The sequence below is a fragment of the Biomphalaria glabrata genome, chromosome 1 (assembly GCF_947242115.1).
Source record: "Biomphalaria glabrata chromosome 1, xgBioGlab47.1, whole genome shotgun sequence".
Taxonomy (NCBI): Eukaryota; Metazoa; Mollusca; class Gastropoda; family Planorbidae; genus Biomphalaria; species Biomphalaria glabrata.
The window spans coordinates 75,614,779-75,634,216 of NC_074711.1; the positions used below are offsets into that span (position 1 = coordinate 75,614,779).

The 19,438-nt window shown below is 35.5% G+C and overlaps 1 protein-coding gene and 1 long non-coding RNA gene across 4 annotated transcripts in view; one reads left to right on the plus strand and one right to left on the minus strand.

Moving 5' to 3' along the window:
- Positions 1 to 19,330, plus strand: part of LOC106072608 (uncharacterized) — a 36,539-nt gene extending 17,209 nt beyond the window's left edge. Inside the window, exons 1-2 of one of the 3 annotated variants that reach the window (XM_056014789.1) lie at positions 12,421 to 12,697; positions 14,640 to 19,330. In XM_056014789.1, coding sequence (XP_055870764.1) covers positions 15,034 to 18,108 — 3,075 coding nt within the window. In that variant the 5' untranslated portion in view covers positions 12,421 to 12,697; positions 14,640 to 15,033 and the 3' untranslated portion in view covers positions 18,109 to 19,330. Of the gene's footprint in view, positions 1 to 12,420; positions 12,698 to 14,639 lie in introns of those variants that run through there. The other 2 variants (XM_013233000.2, XM_056014794.1) reach the window with 2 other exon arrangements.
- On the minus strand, positions 1,536 to 8,834 carry LOC129923510 (uncharacterized). Its single transcript, XR_008775475.1, has 2 exons — positions 6,640 to 8,834; positions 1,536 to 2,026 (listed from the first exon to the last, which is right to left on the minus strand). It is a non-coding gene; the product is annotated as an uncharacterized LOC129923510 (long non-coding RNA).
- Positions 19,331 to 19,438: the final 108 nt, after the last annotated feature.

Below are 19,438 nucleotides of genomic sequence, written 5' to 3' on the forward strand. Positions count from 1 at the left end.
TCTTCAAGAGACAGAAACACATAGAACTGATTGCGGTTTACTTAACGCGACAAAAAACACAACTTACAATGCCGATAGATAGATAGATAGATAGATAGATAGATAGATAGATAGATAGATAGATAAATAGATAGATAGATAGATAGATAGATAGAGAGAGAGAGAGAGAGAGAGAGAGAGAGAGAGAGAGAGATAGAGAGATATATTGATAGATAGATAGATAGATAGATAGATAGATAGATAGATAGATAGATAGATAGATAGATAGATAGATAGATAGATAGATAGATAGATCTGACGCGAACAAAAAAAAATCAATAGGTGAAAGATAGAAAGAGATGGAAAGAGAGAAAGTGGATGAGAGGCCAGAGGGTAAAAAAAATATAAGCAAGTGACAAAAATTGATAGAGAGAATGAGGCAAGAGAGAGAGAGAGAGATGGATAGAAAGAGCAAAGAGAGACCTAGAAGGAGAGAGATCCTAAGAGCGAGAAATAGAGAAATAAGAGAGAGAAAGAGATAGACTTTGTTTTAAAAAGAGGCAACTGAAATAAAATAGATGTCTAGTAGTGATCATCAGATGTTGCGTGCATTTTTTATTTGCCGCCAATAAAAATAGACATTTAAATAAAAACATAGTAAATGCAAATTTCAAACTTACCATAAAAAAGACACGACACAAATCCGTTTCTCATAATTGAAGATTGACGGATAAGAACATCTTTAACTTTAAAAAAAATAAATTAAATCCCAGTATTTTTCTTTTTGAAAGTTGAATAGAATTTTTTTTTTTCAAAAAGGAAACTACTGTAATCAGCACTAACAGAATGGCCGGTCAAGACATCCCAACAGCTTTACTAGCACAAGCGGATTGGCGCCGGAACTGAGGCGCAGACATTTCATGTCATACACAGATCCAACCAACTTGCCAAACGATTCTTCCTCAAGCCTCGCTTTGATTTTTTTTTCGAAGCGGCGGTACCGTAACTATGGCAACAAGAGAACTTTAAGGGGAAAAGTTTTTTTTTCTTTACATCTATCTATTCTTTACTTTCTATCCGTATATCTATCTATCTATCTATCTATCTATCTATCTATCTATCTATCTATCTATCTATCTATCTATCTATCTATCTATCTATCTATCTATCTATCTATCTATTTATCTATCTATCTATATCTATCTATCTATCTATCTATCTATCTATCTATCTATCTATCTATCTATATTATGTATATATCTAATGATTATATCCTCTTATCTATCTATCTATCTATCTATCTATCTATCTATCTATCTATCTATCTATCTATCTATCTATCTATCTATCTATATCTATATCTATATCTATCTATCTATCTATCTATCTATCTATCTATTGTGATGTTGCTAGTTCAGGCTGTCTTGAAGTCAACCAATTACTCTGCAATCGTTTGGGTGTAATTGTTCGGGTGTATTACGTGTAGTTGACCAACAACACAAACAAGAACTGGCACATCGATTGTAACAGGTGAAGAGATGTAGTCAACGATGATGAACAAGTTAATATATATTTATTATGATAAAAGGCCACAGTAGAAGTCTCTGTCACTAAACACGTCGTTACCCTGGAATGTTCTATCGCTAACTGATTTTCCGGTCTCTAACCCAACATATCCCAAACGTCACTAGTCCCGTTCAATATGCGTCTACTATGGTGCGTCGCTAAATAACTAAAATAACTAACCTATATAAATAAGGTGTCTAACAGATTCCTCCCCCCCTTGAAAAAAAAATATGTCAATATTTTTCCACTACTGTCAAGTCTTACAAGGGCATTTTCAATTTAAGGGGAAGACCACAAACATAAAATCTTGATCTCTTCATCTTGACATCTTCATCTTGACAGTTCCTCATATTCATGTCAATGTTCATAACAGTTCATAACATTCCAGAATCATCTTCATTGGTATACAGTTCATCATAGAGGAAAATGTGGCATCCTATGGGCACCTCATAAGTCACAATTGTTCTTCACTGACAGTAATCTGATAAAATACAATATTTCAAAAAACAATTACAAACTTTATTTACACATTCAATACATTTTTTTTTCTTACCACCCTTTTATACGCTTTTGTCCATTTTTCTTTTATACTCACCCTTTTCCATAGAACTAACTTTCGTCAATGATATATGAAATGATTCACACAAAAAAAAATATCCATACTTACTTTTAAATGCTTAACATCAACTTTACTTATCTCCCTTTTCATAACATATAAATGGTGTCAATATATTAATATATATTACATACTCAATATAATCATAGTTTATTTACAGAAGTATTTCATTTCAATGTCATTCTAGACAATAGATCAGCTACAATATTCACAGATCCACTAATAGCTTTCACTTCAAATTTATACTCCTGTAGTGCTAAGAACCATCTATAAACACGACTGTTTTTCATGCTCTTTTGCTGTATATACTGAATAGGTTTATGATCAGTTAATAATATGAATTTCCTTCCTATTAAATAGCTCTCTAGCTTAGTAATTACCCATATTACAGCTAAGGCTTCTCTTTCAATGACACTATATTTTTTCTCTGCCTCTGATAATTTTCTGCTTACATATAATATAGGATGTAAGTTATCATAGTTCTGCATTAAACAACCACCAATAGCATTACCAGATGCATCAGTTGTGACATAAAATATTTTGTCTTTATCAGGTAGTCTTAATATTAGTTCATGACTAAAAACATCTTTAATTCTGTCAATAGCTTTCACACATTCCTCATTACAAACTACTTTTTGAGGTTTTCCTTTTTTAAGTAAGTCATTTAGTGGATTCACTATTTCTGCTAAGTTTTTTATAAACTTTCTGTAATAATTTACTATTCCCAATATACTTTTAATTTGTCTTTTTGTTGTAGGTATTTCAATATTAAGTACTTTCTTTATGTTATCTTCAATAGGGCTAATCATGTTGTTATTTATTTTATGTCCTAAGAAAATTATTTCCTCCAATCCTATTTCTACTTTTTCTGCTTGAATTGTAAGTCCACTTTCTTTTATTATTTTGAATACTTCTTTTACATCTACCAAATGTTCCTCCCAACTATTATTAAAAATACATATGTCATCCAAATAGCAAATAACATTTTCTTTGTTTCCAATTATCATGTTCATCATTCTATTAAATGTGGCAGGTGCATTTACTAATCCAAAACTCATATAATTCCATTGAAAAATACCATATGGTGTTACAAATGCTGTGTAAGGTTTTGCATTTTCTGTTAAAGGTATTTGCCAATAACCTTTAGTTAAATCTAATTTAGTAAAAAATTTTGCTCCATTTAATTTATGTAAAATATCCTCTATATTTGGCATTGGATATGGGTCAAATTCTGTGATGTTGTTAAGTTTCCTATAATCAATACATAACCTTATATCTCCATTCTTCTTTTTGGCTATCACAATTGGTGAAGCATAAGGAGATGTTGATGGTTCAATTATACCTGATTCTAGTAAATTGTCTATTTCTTTCTTTACTTTGTCTTGTAAATGTAGCGGTATTCTATATGGCTTAAGCTTGATAGGTTTTGTGTCTGTTACTTTAATGTCATGTTTAATAATATTAGTTTTTCCTGGTATGCTGGAAAAAATTTCTTTGTATTCCTGTATTATTTTAGTTATATCTTTTGACTTTTCCTTAGTTAAATTATTAAGATTAATCTTTTGCCAAGTTTGATTCTCTTTTGTTTCTATTACAGGTATTTCCTTAATATCATTTTCATTATGATTTTCATTTGTTATTATCATCAAGCATTCTTCTCTTTCTGAAAATTTATTTTCTATTTCCTCCTGAATGTTTTGTATCAACTCATCTTCTCTATCATGATATAGTTTCAAATTATTTATGTGATATGTTTTAACTTTCCCATTTATTTCAATTTGATAATTGACATCACTAATTTGTTTTATCACCTTAAATGGACCTTTCCATTGTTTACCAATTTTATTTTTCAGGTCATTTATTAATATTAATACGTTGTTTCCTACTTCTAGTGTTTTCAATTGTCTTTTCTTATTTAGATTCTCATGAGCACTTTGTTTGTATTTCTTATTGTTGTTATATGCTTGAGTCCATATTTCTTTCAATTCTGTTGTGATTGTTGTTTTCATTTTGGGCCAAAATACTTGTTTTGACAAATTCCTATAACATTTCTTTACTCCCCTATGTGCTGCTAAATTATTATCATGTGTCATGATTAAAACATCTTTCCAATATTTCTGTGGTAAGACAAGTTGTTTTATTTTCTTGTTATCATTACTTGTTTGTCTAAACAATATTTTATTCTCTATACAAAATTTCTCCATTGGATTATTATTGTTTTTATCTGATATTCTTGAATAAATTTTCCCAATAATATTGTCATTCATTTGTTCTAATGCAAATGTGGGTGTTGTTTCTTTTTCACTTTGAGATATTTGTGTTTCAAGACTATTTTGTGTTTCATTTTCTATCTCTTTTTCCTTAACATCTGTATTTTCTATTTGTATTACATTACTGGTTTCTTCTTCTTTATCATTACTTATTACATTTATTGTATTTTCCTGTTTCTTACTTTGTTTATCCATTGATCTTGTTATTATCATACTTGTTATATTTTGTGTTTCTATGTTTTCATGATTTTGTCTTATGTTTTTGTATTTGTTTTGCCAGTCTTCTAATTCTTTTCTTGAACATTCTTTAACTCCTTTTATGTTTCCTACTAACATATCATATCTCATTTCTGGTATTGCAATGCCATCACAATAACCAGTGAAAAATGGAGTTTCAATGTATACCCTTATAGCTTTAAATTCCCTTACAGTGCCATCTGCTAATTCTACTTTCCTAGTAAACCCTTTATACCAATGAGGTTTGACAAATTTAGTTTTTACTGCCAAGGTGTTACAACCTGAATCCCTGATTAATTCCACCGGAATTCTATCTACAAACCCTGGGTACACTGCAAAATTGTTCCTATTTCCTTCCATGAAATATATCCTATCTGTACCTTTATTTTTGTATTCCCTACTGTAACTCCTATTTCTATAATTTCCCCTGTCATTCCTATCTCTACTCCTATATCTACTGTTATTTTGTTCATTGTATCTATTTCTACTTCCAGACCTACTATTCCCTCTTCTACAGTTAGCTGCTATATGACCTTTTCCTTGACATTTAAAACAGGTTATTTCACTATATTTTCTATTTCCACTATTTGATCTGTTTCTATTTCTACTTCTATCAACATTTTCTTTGGTGTATCCTATTAAATCTACTTTGCTCTTATCCCTGTCAGAAAATGGTTTATTTGGATAGGCATTTTTGTATACTCTCATTATCTCTGTTATTTCATCTATAGTTTTTGGGTTTCTTTCTCTAATAAAAGATTGTAATTGAGGATCACATTTATTTACAAAGTTGTCCACTAGAATAAAATTTTTTAATCCCTCATATGAGTTTGTCACTTTTTCTAATTTTACCCACTTATTGAAAAAATCCTTTTCCATATTAATGGTAGTTTGGGGTTCTATTCCTAATGATGGTATATTGTCAAAGTATTTCTTTCTAAAAGTTGTAGCATTATGACCATAGGCATTCAATAACTCTCTTTTTAAAACCTGATAGCTATCATCAATATGATGGTCATGATTTTGGCATATTGTTAGAGCTTGACCATGAACAAAGTCTATCAGTATTTCAGACCATTCTTCTTCAGGCATATTAAATGTAGACATTTTTGCCTCATATCTTTTCAGAAAATCACCAATGTCATCCTTCTGTTCATCAAAACTTTGTATCTTTCTCTTTAGCCATGTTTGCGAATTAGGGTTGTCTCTTTGAGTGGTATAATTATTTGAGTTATTTGTGTTATTTCCTTGTTCAGTTTGAGCTCTGACTTGTGCTGCATCCAATCTCATCTTCTCCATTTTAGCTTCATGTTCTCTAATTTTTTCTCTCTCTTTGTCTTGCCTTTCTTCTTGTCTTTCTATCTCTTGTCTTTGACGTTCCGTTTCTTCCTTCACAACTTGCTGTACATAAGCTGCTAAGTCTTTTCCTTTTAACTCCATGGCCTTTCCATCCTGCATAGCTGTTTCCTTAACCTCCTTAAGGTCCACATATGATAATGTAGCCATTGTGTTTTATATTTTATATATATTTTTACTTAGCCTATATTGGTTATGGCTATACTTTAAACTTATTTTATATTTATGTTTTTCCACACTTTTATACAAATTTTAAATGTTATGTCTCTATCTATAGATTTAGTAAATGTATAAATCTAGTCTGAGTTATTATGGTTATATTCAAATCTGTATATTAGATCTAGTATCACCCAAATTTAAATCTAGTATATTATAGTATATATAATAATACAATTTAGATCTATAGTTATCAAGAGCACTATGACTTTTAGATCTAGTATGACCAACTATGATCAATTTTAAAATCTGGTATGACTAAAATGTCTAGAGTAAATTCAAAGACTGCCTAGAGTCTAGATCTAGAGTAGATTATGGTTCTATTTAACCGTATAAAACAAATATGTTTATACAATGTCAAATATATCTTCAACAAGATATATATCTAGAATGTACTACCTTCATTCATCTTCAACTTAATAATATTTCAAATTAGAGTCTAGATAATTAAATTGTACCAAAGAGATGTACAACAATTTGCAGATCTAAATTTAGCCAGACGATAGTGTTTGACTACATAGCCAGTTTCGGCATTATTCTCATGGCAAAATCATAATTGATTTTAACCGCTCAAACTAAAATTATTTTAGTCTGATTCACAGTAAAAGAATCCTACCCGCACTTTCTATCATTAAGTGAAAAAAAAATACAGATCTAATTAAATTAATAAAAATAAATAATTTAAAATAATATAAACAAATGAAATAATTAAAATGAGACTATCGCTATGGGTTGGGATATGACAATATGGCACACAATGATAACGTCACGAAGTAACCAGGCAACAACGGATATGACGTTTACACAAACAAAACAAATTACAATCCTAAACGTATAATATAGCTTTTCATCTAAATTACGTCTTCTACCCCGACGGGTTTTAAGGCGCACCACCTGATTTTACTCAGGCTAACGTACCAAATTTAGACAAAATCTATTTCTAAGGGCAATCTAAACATATACTAATAAGAAAAATGGCACTTAGCTTTTGATAAGAAAGATCCCTTTGTTCGGACTCCCGAATATGCTAGATCACAACAAATTCCACTGCCTCTCTTCCAGTTCTGACTCTGTTCTCCGGTGCTACTAGTATCCCACGTAATGCCACAGATGTCCTGATATGCCACAGTAAAATGTTTCGGTTCCTTCGGTGACTGTTGATGACCGTATGTGTAGTTCCGACGACTTTGTGTACACAGTTACTGACGAATAGGTTAACGGTTCTTCTGGCGATGACTTGACTTGTGTAGACGACTACTGACAAATAACAGTCTCTTGACGGCAACTTGATCTGGACGACTGACGAATAACGAATTTCTTGACGATGACTTGATCTGGGCTGACGAATAACGGTTCTCTAAAATAGTTCACTGCTTCTGCTGCTACTCTGGTAGTACGACGAAGTTTGCTGTTGTACTCTGCTTCATTAGACCAAACTGTCCAATGCAGACTAGGTGAAACCAAGGTCACCTCCGACGACGTTCCGTTAGACGATTAACGGTTTTCAACGAAATTAAGTGGATGTAGCTGTTTCCACAACTTCACTGCTAACAAGTCTAGATATGGTCTAGACCGACGAATACTAGATATGTCAATGTTCAGTACTGATAAAGATTACTTCACTAACCTTCCAAAGGTTAAACACAGTGACCGTTATAAACGTGGCAAGCAACCGGTTCAATGAGCAAACTGCTCCACAAGAATCTCTCCAAGGGTAAGACGACAGAGCGATTTCGATTTAGTTAGCTACCAAACTTGTAGTACTCACAATACTTCTGACAGCGGGCAAACTGTCCTTCTCGAAACTGACGAGGTAAAACTTGATACTCAACGTGGCTCCTATGACGAAGAAAAAATATGTCCAACAGGTTCACTAACGATCTCTCACCCGTTATGAATGAACGGTTTCTCTGGTTGTAGGTCGATTCAGCATATGAAGATCAGGCTTTGATACTATACTGGTTAAGTAGACCAGACGTTGCGATGATTACGGTCCTGACGAAGGTCACCCTGAGTTAACGGCTCGTTGAACGTACGATCAAGAAAATGTAGATCTAGAACAAAGTCACTCTGCGATACTGCTGTGTTCAGCCGTACTCCGATGAAATCTTATAACTTCGAGTGCACGACCCTCACCTGAGTAAACGTCCTGCTTCGAGGTCCGGTTCGATGTTCGGCTTCAACAGGGGTCCGGCTTCGAGGTTCGGGGTCGCCACTGTGATGTTGCTAGTTCAGGCTGTCTTGAAGTCAACCAATTACTCTGCAATCGTTTGGGTGTAATTGTTCGGGTGTATTACGTGTAGTTGACCAACAACACAAACAAGAACTGGCACATCGATTGTAACAGGTGAAGAGATGTAGTCAACGATGATGAACAAGTTAATATATATTTATTATGATAAAAGGCCACAGTAGAAGTCTCTGTCACTAAACACGTCGTTACCCTGGAATGTTCTATCGCTAACTGATTTTCCGGTCTCTAACCCAACATATCCCAAACGTCACTAGTCCCGTTCAATATGCGTCTACTATGGTGCGTCGCTAAATAACTAAAATAACTAACCTATATAAATAAGGTGTCTAACACTATCTATCTATCTATATTATGTATATATCTAATGATTATATCCTCTTATCTATCCATCTATCTCTATCTATCTATCTATCTATCTATCTATCTATCTATCTATCTATCTATCTATCTATCTATCTATATATTTATCTATCTATCTATCTATCTATCTATCTATCTATCTATCTATCTATAATTTCAACATTTCAAAGCATGACGGATAACTCGGTCATTGGTGTAGTTGCAAGTCAGTATAATGAAGGGGGAGAGTCGATGTATCTAGAAGGCTCCTGATCACAGACGAGCTTGATTTCACTTTCAGTCAGTATAATGAAGGGGGAGAGTCGATGTATCTAGAAGGCTCCTGATCACAGACGAGCTTGATTTCACTTTCAGTCAGTATAATGAAGGGGGAGAGTCGATGTATCTAGAAGGCTCCTGATCACAGACGAGCTTGATTTCACTTTCAGTCAGTATAATGAAGGGGGAGAGTCGATGTATCTAGAAGGCTCCTGATCACAGACGAGCTTGATTTCACTTTCAGTCAGTATAATGAAGGGAGAGAGTCGATGTATCTAGAAGGCTCCTGATCACAGACGAGCTTGATTTCACTTTCCCCCTAACCCGATGACTTTCTACAAAATCAAAATGTAACAAAGTTACAAAGACAGTTTGTGTGGAAACACAAACTTAAAATCGGCCACCGAAGTGGTCCACCCAGGCAGGCTTCAATATTTTCAAAAAGAACATCCAAATGAAATTATATCAAAGACAAATGAGAGATAAGAATGGAGAAAGAAGGTTGACAGATCTTGTGTAGTGCCCCAATGGTGCTGCAGATCAAAGGATAGGTGCAAGTGAATGCAAAGTTAGATGTGAACCTGGCCTAACTAGTTCCCCTTTCAGACCTTGTGGTCTATAGGGCAGATGATGTAAAGTTCATCTGTTTTTGTGGCCTACGGTTAACGAGGGTGTCATGTAGCCAGCACAACGACCAACTGCCTTTACTTTTCCCCAACTAATGTCAGGTACCCATTAGAGCTGGGTAGACTCAGAGGCGCCCAAGGATTCCGAAGTTGAAAATCCCAGTCTTCACGAGGATTCGAACCCGGGACCATCGGTTCGGAAGCTAAGCGCTTTACCGAGCCTCTCCTGGTCTTTACATAATGTAATTGTTTTGAAAAGACGTAGTCTCTTATTCGAATTCTCAAAGTCGGCATTGCATTGTCGTTTGTTCAAGATAATGAAGTTTATAATATTATAAGATTTCTATTCGTTTTAAATTAGGTCTAACTTATAATGCATACTAAGTAGCTTTTTCTCTATAAAAAACTGCTTGCATAACTGATTTTAAAAATTAGATTTTTCGCTTTCAGGAAAAAAAAAAGTAGCCGTTGCATCAGAACTTTGAAAGGTCTACAATATTGTGATGTCGGATTTTCAATATCTTTTCTAGTTTACGAGATCTAAACGGGATGGACGGACAGACGGACAGACATTTCGCACAAACTAATAGCGTCTTTTCCCCTTTCGGGGGCCGCTAAAAAGAGACACAACTTCTAGTATCACCTGTATTAATGCGATATTGACTTTTTTTTTATTCGTTGTGATTCACTTTTGGATTCTATTAGTACAGTATGTTTCATCTTGTTGCCACGATATGCCTTTCAAAAGTCTTTTTTAATTATCCTCGCCCACCCTCTTCTCGATGTGGTATGTTGAGGAAAGAAGAAGAAACCTTGTTTGTGCGATACTAGATTGGGTTAGAATCAACCGAATTAAAAAAAATATCATAAGATTAAATATACATACAAAGGTTTACTAGACTGTTTCAATGAACCATAATCTTCAAATGCAAAAACAAAATTTAATAAAATACTCAGAAAGACACAAAGATAAAGGCACATTCCTCATCCCATATGCTAGGACAAATTTGTAGAAATGCTCCTTCTTCCCTAGTGCTATAAGAGCATAGAATGGGTTGCCTGAGCTAGCTAGTGAGTTAGCAGAATTTAAGTCATTGGTATGACTGAATGCATGACGCGTAGGACGTAATTATCTTCTTTTTTTTAAGTAAAGTCTGTATTATATAAGAGAAGAGAAGATAATATATATAGATTATTGAACATTAGTCTCGCTTTTAACCCAACTTAATCAAGCGTCTTGGAATACTAGTCATCGGTAATAGGGATGTACACATTTACATCTGTTCGGTTTTATGGAATGTGTGTGTGTTTCTATGGTGACGGTGGGAAGTGGTTAGCGATTGGTTGTGAATTGAGGCAGCATAAGTGGCATTGTCGTCACTTGGTCTTAGTTAGGAGAAGACTCCAGAACGTGAGACTGAAAGGTTGTGTTATTGCAGTGAGTTAGATTTTGTAAAAGATAAATACTACTAAAGTCTACTGCAGTTATTTTATCTCATTTAAATTGATTTTGTTTATATTATAATTAAAGTTCTATTTTGTTTGTTCACAAAAGGAAGTTATTCAAGTTATTTGAAGTCTTATTAGTTAAGATACATTACGCCTATAACGATTTAGTTGTGTACCAGCAGTTTGATGCTACAAGTCAACGACCGGTAACAACACTCGGATCATTCCCCGCCGAATTTGAACTCGCGGTCTCGAGCCCCCATAATGAATGGCCGACGTGCTAACCTCTGAGCCATTCAAGTGCTTATGTAGATTTGTGTTAGTTGAAAAATGTGAACGAACGACTTCATTCTCTACATATTGGCTTATCTTCCCTAAGCTTAGTACACTTTCTATTCACAACCAAGTTAATTAATCACGGCAAATAGATTAACTAATTGGCAAACGTTTTTAATGATCTTGTGTTGTCATTAACAATGAATAATTTAGCAAAGTTTCTTCCTGCTATAAGATCATCGATACGAGATTTGGAAGTTGGAGAAATAACGTGTAAAGGATTCCACCCTAGGAAAACCAACGACTTGGCAGAGTTTAAGTCATTGATTAACATGCATGACTACTCATTGACACATGCGTAGAACTTAATTATCTTCTCTTTTGAAGTAACGTCTGTAATATAAAAGATAAGACAGAGTAGTTTAATTTAAGCTTTGTAGCAAAGCAAACCTCTTGTGCTCAGGGTTTTTTTATGTCCACTTTTATTTGTGTTATAGACTTGTAAAAGGGAAATAACTGGTAAAAATATTCATGCATCTCAAATGAAACACAGTACCAGAACATACATAAATACAAGAATCGCTCGTTTAAGAGTATAGAATCAGGTCGATTATGTACCAATTGACCGGCTTGCTCAGTCATCAATGAGGAATGAAGTATGTTCAGCATTATAATTGGATAAAAGAGATAAAGAGTTTAGTGTAAAGATATGAGTTGACAGATACGAAATATAGTTACATAGATAGCATAAAATTGAAAGCTTTCTTGTAGGGTAGGCTTCAGTACTTACTTTAATTATACAATTGGTTTTACTGGTGGACCATGAACACGATATTTTGTTTGTAGTTTATAGTTCCTTATATAAATACAAGATATATTCATTTTGCTGTTGGCCTCCCATGGTTTACATGCGCACATTTTTTTTCAGCATTTTCCCGAATAAATTTTAATGAAACATTTTATTTTGAACGTCAAGTCAGAAAAAAAAAATGCCGGAAATGAAATACTAGAAAAGTAGAGAGCCCTTGTTTACATTTGAAACTATCATCATGCCATAACGAGAGGAGGGGAGAGATATAGGACAAAACAACTGGACACAAAATTGTAGGGGGAGACTAGGGGAATGACTCATTACCATTTTGTTTCTCATCATTGTCTAGATCTAAAGTAGGTGATACTTTTTTTAAAATTATCTTTGCAAATTATTGAAATTTAGATCTAGCAGCTAAACTATGTGAGTATTGTGAGATGTCTATGTTATCCTATTTTATATAATACAGACGTTACATCAAAAAAAAAAAAGAAGATGATTACGTCCTACGCGTCCTGCATTTAGTCATGCATATTAACCAATGACCTAAATTCTGCCAAGTAACTGGTTTTCCTGGCTGTCTCATGCAACCCATTCCATGCTCTAATACTAATAGCACTAGGGAAGAAAGAGCATTTCTACAAATTTGTCCTAGCATATGGAACGAGGAATGTGCCTTTATCTTTGTGTCTTTCTGAATATTTTTATTAGATTTTGTTTCTGTATTTGAAGATTATGGTTCAGTGTTTTATGTATAATTGCTACTTTACTTTTGAATCTTCTATCTTGAAGACTTTCTCAATTTAGTGATTTTACTAAAGGTGTTACTCTAGTCCAGTGGTTCTCAACCTTTTTAGCTTGGCGACCCCTTTTTACAATTACTCACTTATTGGCGACTTCCAACATTAAATTATTTTGGTTTATAAGTATGATGTTACAAAATTATAATTGGAGGCCATGTAAATATCTGATTTGCATTGCCAAAGCTTAATGTTTAATCACGGTAGAGTATGTAATTAAATTCTTGTAATATATATATGTCTCCTTATTATCCAATTACAAATAAATGAAATATTTGTTTATGACATGCATCTATTTACGTTAGTATTTCCTATTCACACTCCACATACGTGACAATTTTCTGTATTTGAATTTGATAACTAACAGGCTGTTTCGAATAAATATATTATTGCAAATAGAAGAAAAAGGTGCAACAGAGGCGAAGTGGAACATGGCTGCAAAAGCTTGATCAAGAATTGTGTTGGCCTATTTAAAGAGAAATGTTTCATAGATCAACTATTTCTGTCTCCTAAAATTCTTTAACTTTGACTTTCATTGGATTTCTGGCAAGTGTACATGGGATGTTGAGTAGATTTGAAAAGTAGGGGGAAATGTTCTTTCACAGAAATTATCATTTTATCTGTTTGCCAGGTTCAAGGTCATTTCCCTCCTAGAAAACAGATACAGTTAGAAGCATGGACATTTTATTTTCGTTACAAATTACACGTTGGGGGAAACAGAGGTGCTGGTCTTACAAGAGTCCAAGTTCTGTGGGGAGACAACTAAAGTGTCACTTTAATTGCATGGGGGAGCTATGAGAGACAAGTTCAACATTAGTTTCTTACCAGAGAACTACGGGAAGCCCATGCTTTCCTCCCCTGTTACCATTTAGAGTTCATTCAATGTTCATGTTGTCCAAACTGTTATGAATTTCTAAACAAAGATTACGTATTGAAATTCACATTTATGTATGCCTTATTCAACCCTTTTTAAAACGTACAATATGTAGTTCATACATTACGGATTTTTCATATTAGTATTTAGAATAGTAGGTCATGCTTCGATAACAATCTTATTAAGTTGACAGATGATAGTCCAGAAGTAACCTTTACAAATATATCTGCTGCACAATCAAAATGTTCGACATTAATTTTGTTTCAGTTGTCTGCAATATCTATTCTCGAATAACAATATATTTAGTAAATTTCAATGGAAAAAACTTAACAAGTGACAAGTTTTACATATTTTCGATGGACGTAAGCGACCCCTGACAAATTGTCAATCGACCCCCAAGGGGGTCGCGACCCACAGGTTGAGAACCCCTGTCTTACAGTATGTGAGTTCCAAAACATTTTCAAATGACTATACTGTGTCAACAGGTCATTAAAACTAGTCAGTCGGAACAGATGATGTCTGCTTGCTTTCTTTAGGTCAATACTCGAAATTGTTAAATCTAAATCTCCATTTTCTTAATGAATTTTATTTTTATAACATTAGATTAACGAATAAAAGTTAAAATGTTTTTAAGGTCCCATTGAACAGAATAACCCTTAACCATCTCAACACTTGTTTCTCTCTTCCACAGAGATTCATGTTCGGGTAGACCCAGTGAGTCGCTTTGAAGAAAAAACGTCCGATTGGTTTCGAATTCGATGTCTCCTGTTTAGCAATATTCATTTCTTAAAGAAATTATGGCAAAATTACTGTAAGCTATTTCAATCATTGAAAGAAAACTAAGGATCTTCATATCAGTGAAACCATTGAACCCTCAATGCTACAGATTTGGTCTTAAATGCTGTATGGCGAATGGGCAATATATACTCATGATATAAATTTGCATAGGAAAGGTAGCAGTTACCTTTTTTCGAATCATTTTCATTATCGGCCAAGCGTAGAAAAAGAAAGTTTCTCGTATGACTTGTCCACTCATTAAGTAAACAAGACTTGTTTAGTTCTCTCACCGAAGAGAAACCGGCAACATGCCACCTAAAAAACCTCGCAAAAATCTGGCACAGAAATGTGAACCATTACCGGAAGCGTCTTCCGGTGACAAAGAAAGAAACGTGGTCGATAACTACGTTTGCAAAAAATCGTCAATAAGAAAGCGGAAACCAGGCATCTCTATGAATTTAGGCTGTGCTGACAGAAAGAGAAGCTTATTAATAAATGGTACATTTGAGGCAAAAAGTGATCCATCTGCGACAAAAGGTGGTACATGTGAGGGCGCCACTAATCAAAGCGCTTCTTCAAAAGTGAAAACCACTTCTTTAACGAAGCATGTCAAAAAGGAATTCAAAGGTGATTTATACAACCTACAATCCTTGGCGGAGGCCACACTTAAATCTTCTTTAAAAGACGCAGAAGAAAAAAAACGCACAGCGAGTCCTGAAAAATTGCAATCGATCTTAATGGACCAGATTAAGTCCGTTCCTTCCCAGTCGTGGAGTGTCAACGCGGACTCTATTTCCGCTTTGAGGAGAACCTCGACGACTCTTATGTCACAATCTTGCTTAAAGTGTGGGAAGTTGTGCCCGGGAAAGGATTGTGGCCTACACAAACTACATATGGAAGAACTCATCTGTAAGGTACCACAAAATAAAGAGAGGCAACTCGGTACAGATTTTTGGGTAAAGAAAGATTATACCCCACAAATAATATCTAGTGTGGAAAAAAAAGTGACTTCATGTCCGTCAGGTCAAAAATCTGATGGCAGAGACATGACTTTTGGTATTTCAGATGTGAAAGAACAAATCAGCAATCACCATCCAAATGCTGAAAGCAACAAAACGAAAGTGAATACGTTGCAACGTGACAGCGAGTCTCTGTGTTCTAAACATGATCTGAAATATCACAAAGATAACCGTAGCGATCAAGAAGATAATAACGATACAGATACAGACTTATCAATGGTACCTATGAAGAACTCGGTTTCCTTTGAGTGCTGGACCTTGACCTCGCAGCGTGACACGGATAGAAGTTTGAATGACGTTAAGAAGCCAAATTGCCAAAACACTTTCATCAACACAATGGCACATTGCAGAGAATACATTGAACAGAATTGTTTCTTGAGATCCCCAAAGACTGCATCCGCCATGAGTCAACGACATTTGGAACATGTTCCCATTCCGCGTGAATCCAAGAAGGAAGAGCTTCAGCTTAATTCATTACGACGTCGAGCCCTAACGTCCAATTCACAAATAGGCAATGATACAAATGAATTGGACTGTTCAGCCTTTACACCAGCTTGCCATACGTGTGAGTTCAAAGCTCAGGGCAAAGATTCTGTCACCACTTCAGTCTCGAGATCTGGTGACGAATCCCTGGAGGTCATCAACATCAGAGATCCCACGTTTTGCACGCTCGGAGACTTAAGCTCCGATATGAAAGACACGAGTACTTGGATGACCGCGGCACCATTTGACTGCTCTCGGATTCTTCGTTTATCTTCACTGCACGAGAAGGCTGGTGCGAAACATGTTGAAAATATAGAGCAGTCTGACCCATATGAAGATTCTAGTTGCACAACGGCGCGTATGGCATCACTAGAACTGTCTCGGAGACAAAATGACATCCACTACAAGAGTGCTGAGAGATACTCGCGTCCTCGTAAGGATAAAGCAAACGTGATGGGGAAGGTCAAACCTGACCTATCCAAGGCCAGTATTCAATGTCATGAAAGTGAAAAGGCAAAGAAGACGTCTGCGTGTATAGCTGAAACTCAAACGTCTGAGACAGTCTTGCAGAAACAGTGCTACCAGTCTGCTGAACACCTTGAGTCTCGAAAGAAAAAAATCATCAACACTATAGCTCCTGAGCAGAGAGTAAATCTCATGTGTGAGAAGAGCGCCCACGATGCTGTTTCAAAGCGCCGAAGCTTACAGCGACCTAAACAAAATAAATACATTTACATCACAAAGAAAAAGCCGAAGTCTTCAGAAATACAAGGACTGGTTAAAAGTAAGAAAAACTCCCCAAGCAAGAGGTGCTCGTCTGGGCACACATGCTCTGAGCCTTCATATAGCTATGTACCATATCTTTCTCCCCAAATTAGTAACGCAGGAACTCCGAAGAGTCGAACTGTAAGGTGTTGTCAATCAAGCCCTCGAAAGAAACCAAATGACATCTCCAAGTTGCAAACATGCGATGGTTCACCTAAAGAACTGAACTCGGTAAACGCGACGTTCAATCTTTTAGCATCTAAAGAAGAAAAGAAACAACAATCAAAAGATAAAGATCTAAAGTACTCAGCTTCAGCACAACGTTGTAAGAGCATTGATGTCTCAAAACGTCTATCCTTAAACGCATGTACCAATACAACTAAGTCCTTAGAGAATTGTATACCCGAGATCAACGCCAGAAAAACTAATAAGCGGAAATTAAAAATCAGGGTTTTCGCCAAACCATCCAAATTAAAAACAGGCAAAATATTACTACAAGAAACGCACGTCATTTTGCCAGTACCAGGCAAGGAAGATAAAACTTATTCCCAAAAGAGAATAAAAGAAAACAATGTGCAACCCTCACCGGTCGCGCCAAAAGAACCCATGGTTATTCAAAGCAAAGAAAACCAGTTTAAAAGTTTGCAAGAATATGATTCATGTATAAAAGAGCCTGCAGGGGAGGGGACTCTAGTTGAACATAAACTTCCAAAAGCACTTATTTCAAAGACCAATTTAGACCAGCATGCGTCTGTAAATCCGACCCCAAACAACGTGACCGCTGCTGCTGCAGTCAACGATGATGCAGGGGCTAGCAGGCCTTCCTGTAGCAGTTCAACCACCATATGGGAAGATGTTATATGTTCAAGCTTCATTGAGCACAAGGTCATTTCATTTCGAAAATCCAATTCATTTCGAAAATCCAGTCTTCCCCCGTCAAGATGCCCGCCACGCCAGGTTAGGCCTAAGCCAGTCAGAACAGTCTGGGATCATTTCAAGCTGAGCATTGATTCCCTCCTTCGCTTCTCTATTGTGATTTTGTCTGTGCTTTGTTTCCTCTATTTCATCCTGATGCTGGTGCACAACATGCACAATAACCACTTTCATCACGCTTAGGCAGCCAAGCTCTACACCCAACAAAAACATCACGCTTAGGCAGCCAAGCTCTACATCCAACAAAAACATCACGCTTAGGCAGCCAAGCTCTACACCCAACAAAAACATCACGCTTAGGCAGCCAAGCTCTACACCCAACAAAAACATCACGCTTAGGCAGCCAAGCTCTACACCCAACAAAAACATCACGCTTAGGCAGCCAAGCTCTACACCCAACAAAAACATCACGCTTAGGCAGCCAAGCTCTACATCCAACAAAAACATCACGCTTAGGCAGCCAAGCTCTACATCCAACAAAAACATCACGCTTAGGCAGCCAAGCTCTACATCCAACAAAAACATCACGCTTAGGCAGCCAAGCTCTACATCCAACAAAAACATCACGCTTAGGCAGCCAAGCTCTACATCCAACAAAAACATCACGCTTAGGCAGCCAAGCTCTACATCCAACAAAAACATCACGCTTAGGCAGCCAAGCTCTACATCCAACAAAAACATCACGCTTAGGCAGCCAAGCTCTACATCCAACAAAAACATCCCGATGTTGACTTAGTCCACTTTGCTCAGTCGTAGCAGCCATAATATGACACAAAGTGGACTGATATGGATATAGTGTTTATGTATACGTTAGACCAATGTCCCTGTGAGCATCACATTTCTACTTCGCCCCACGTCCTGCGGAGTGTTTCTTCAGAACCCCCCTCCCCTTTCGTTTTCCTGGCCATTGGAAGAGAACAAAGCCCTTCTTTTACTTTAGTTTCACTCACAATGTCTGCCTTATGTCGCCATAGAGTAAAGTATGGCTGATCAATTGGGTCAGTGTTAAGGTAATGCTTGGCATCTTAACATCCCGGCTCTTTGAAATGTAAATATATATCGTATGTTTAAAATGGGAGACTCAAACATCTTGTCTTTGTTTACATTCATTACGTTATACATACGTTATAAACATCAAATTTTACAAAGTGGAGATATATATATTTATATATATATATTGTATAAAGTAGCTTGTAAAAATCTTTTCACAAGTTTAACGATTCAAAAGGTGCAACTACAAGAAAGAGGATTTTCAATAAATTAAATAAAATGTTTACATTCATAAATACGACAGTGTTCTTAGAAATAACTCTACGCTCGTGTACTACTAATTCAGGATTGCATGAGAAATGTACTGAAAAATATAATGAATAAAACAACAACAACCTGGATTAAATCTGCAATGTCTACTGTGTGTCTATATATATAAACAAAATAACAAAGACATAGATTTGACGTTATTTTCCCTTACCGGCGGTACCAACCCAATTCTCTAGTTTTTGCCGAGCTTATA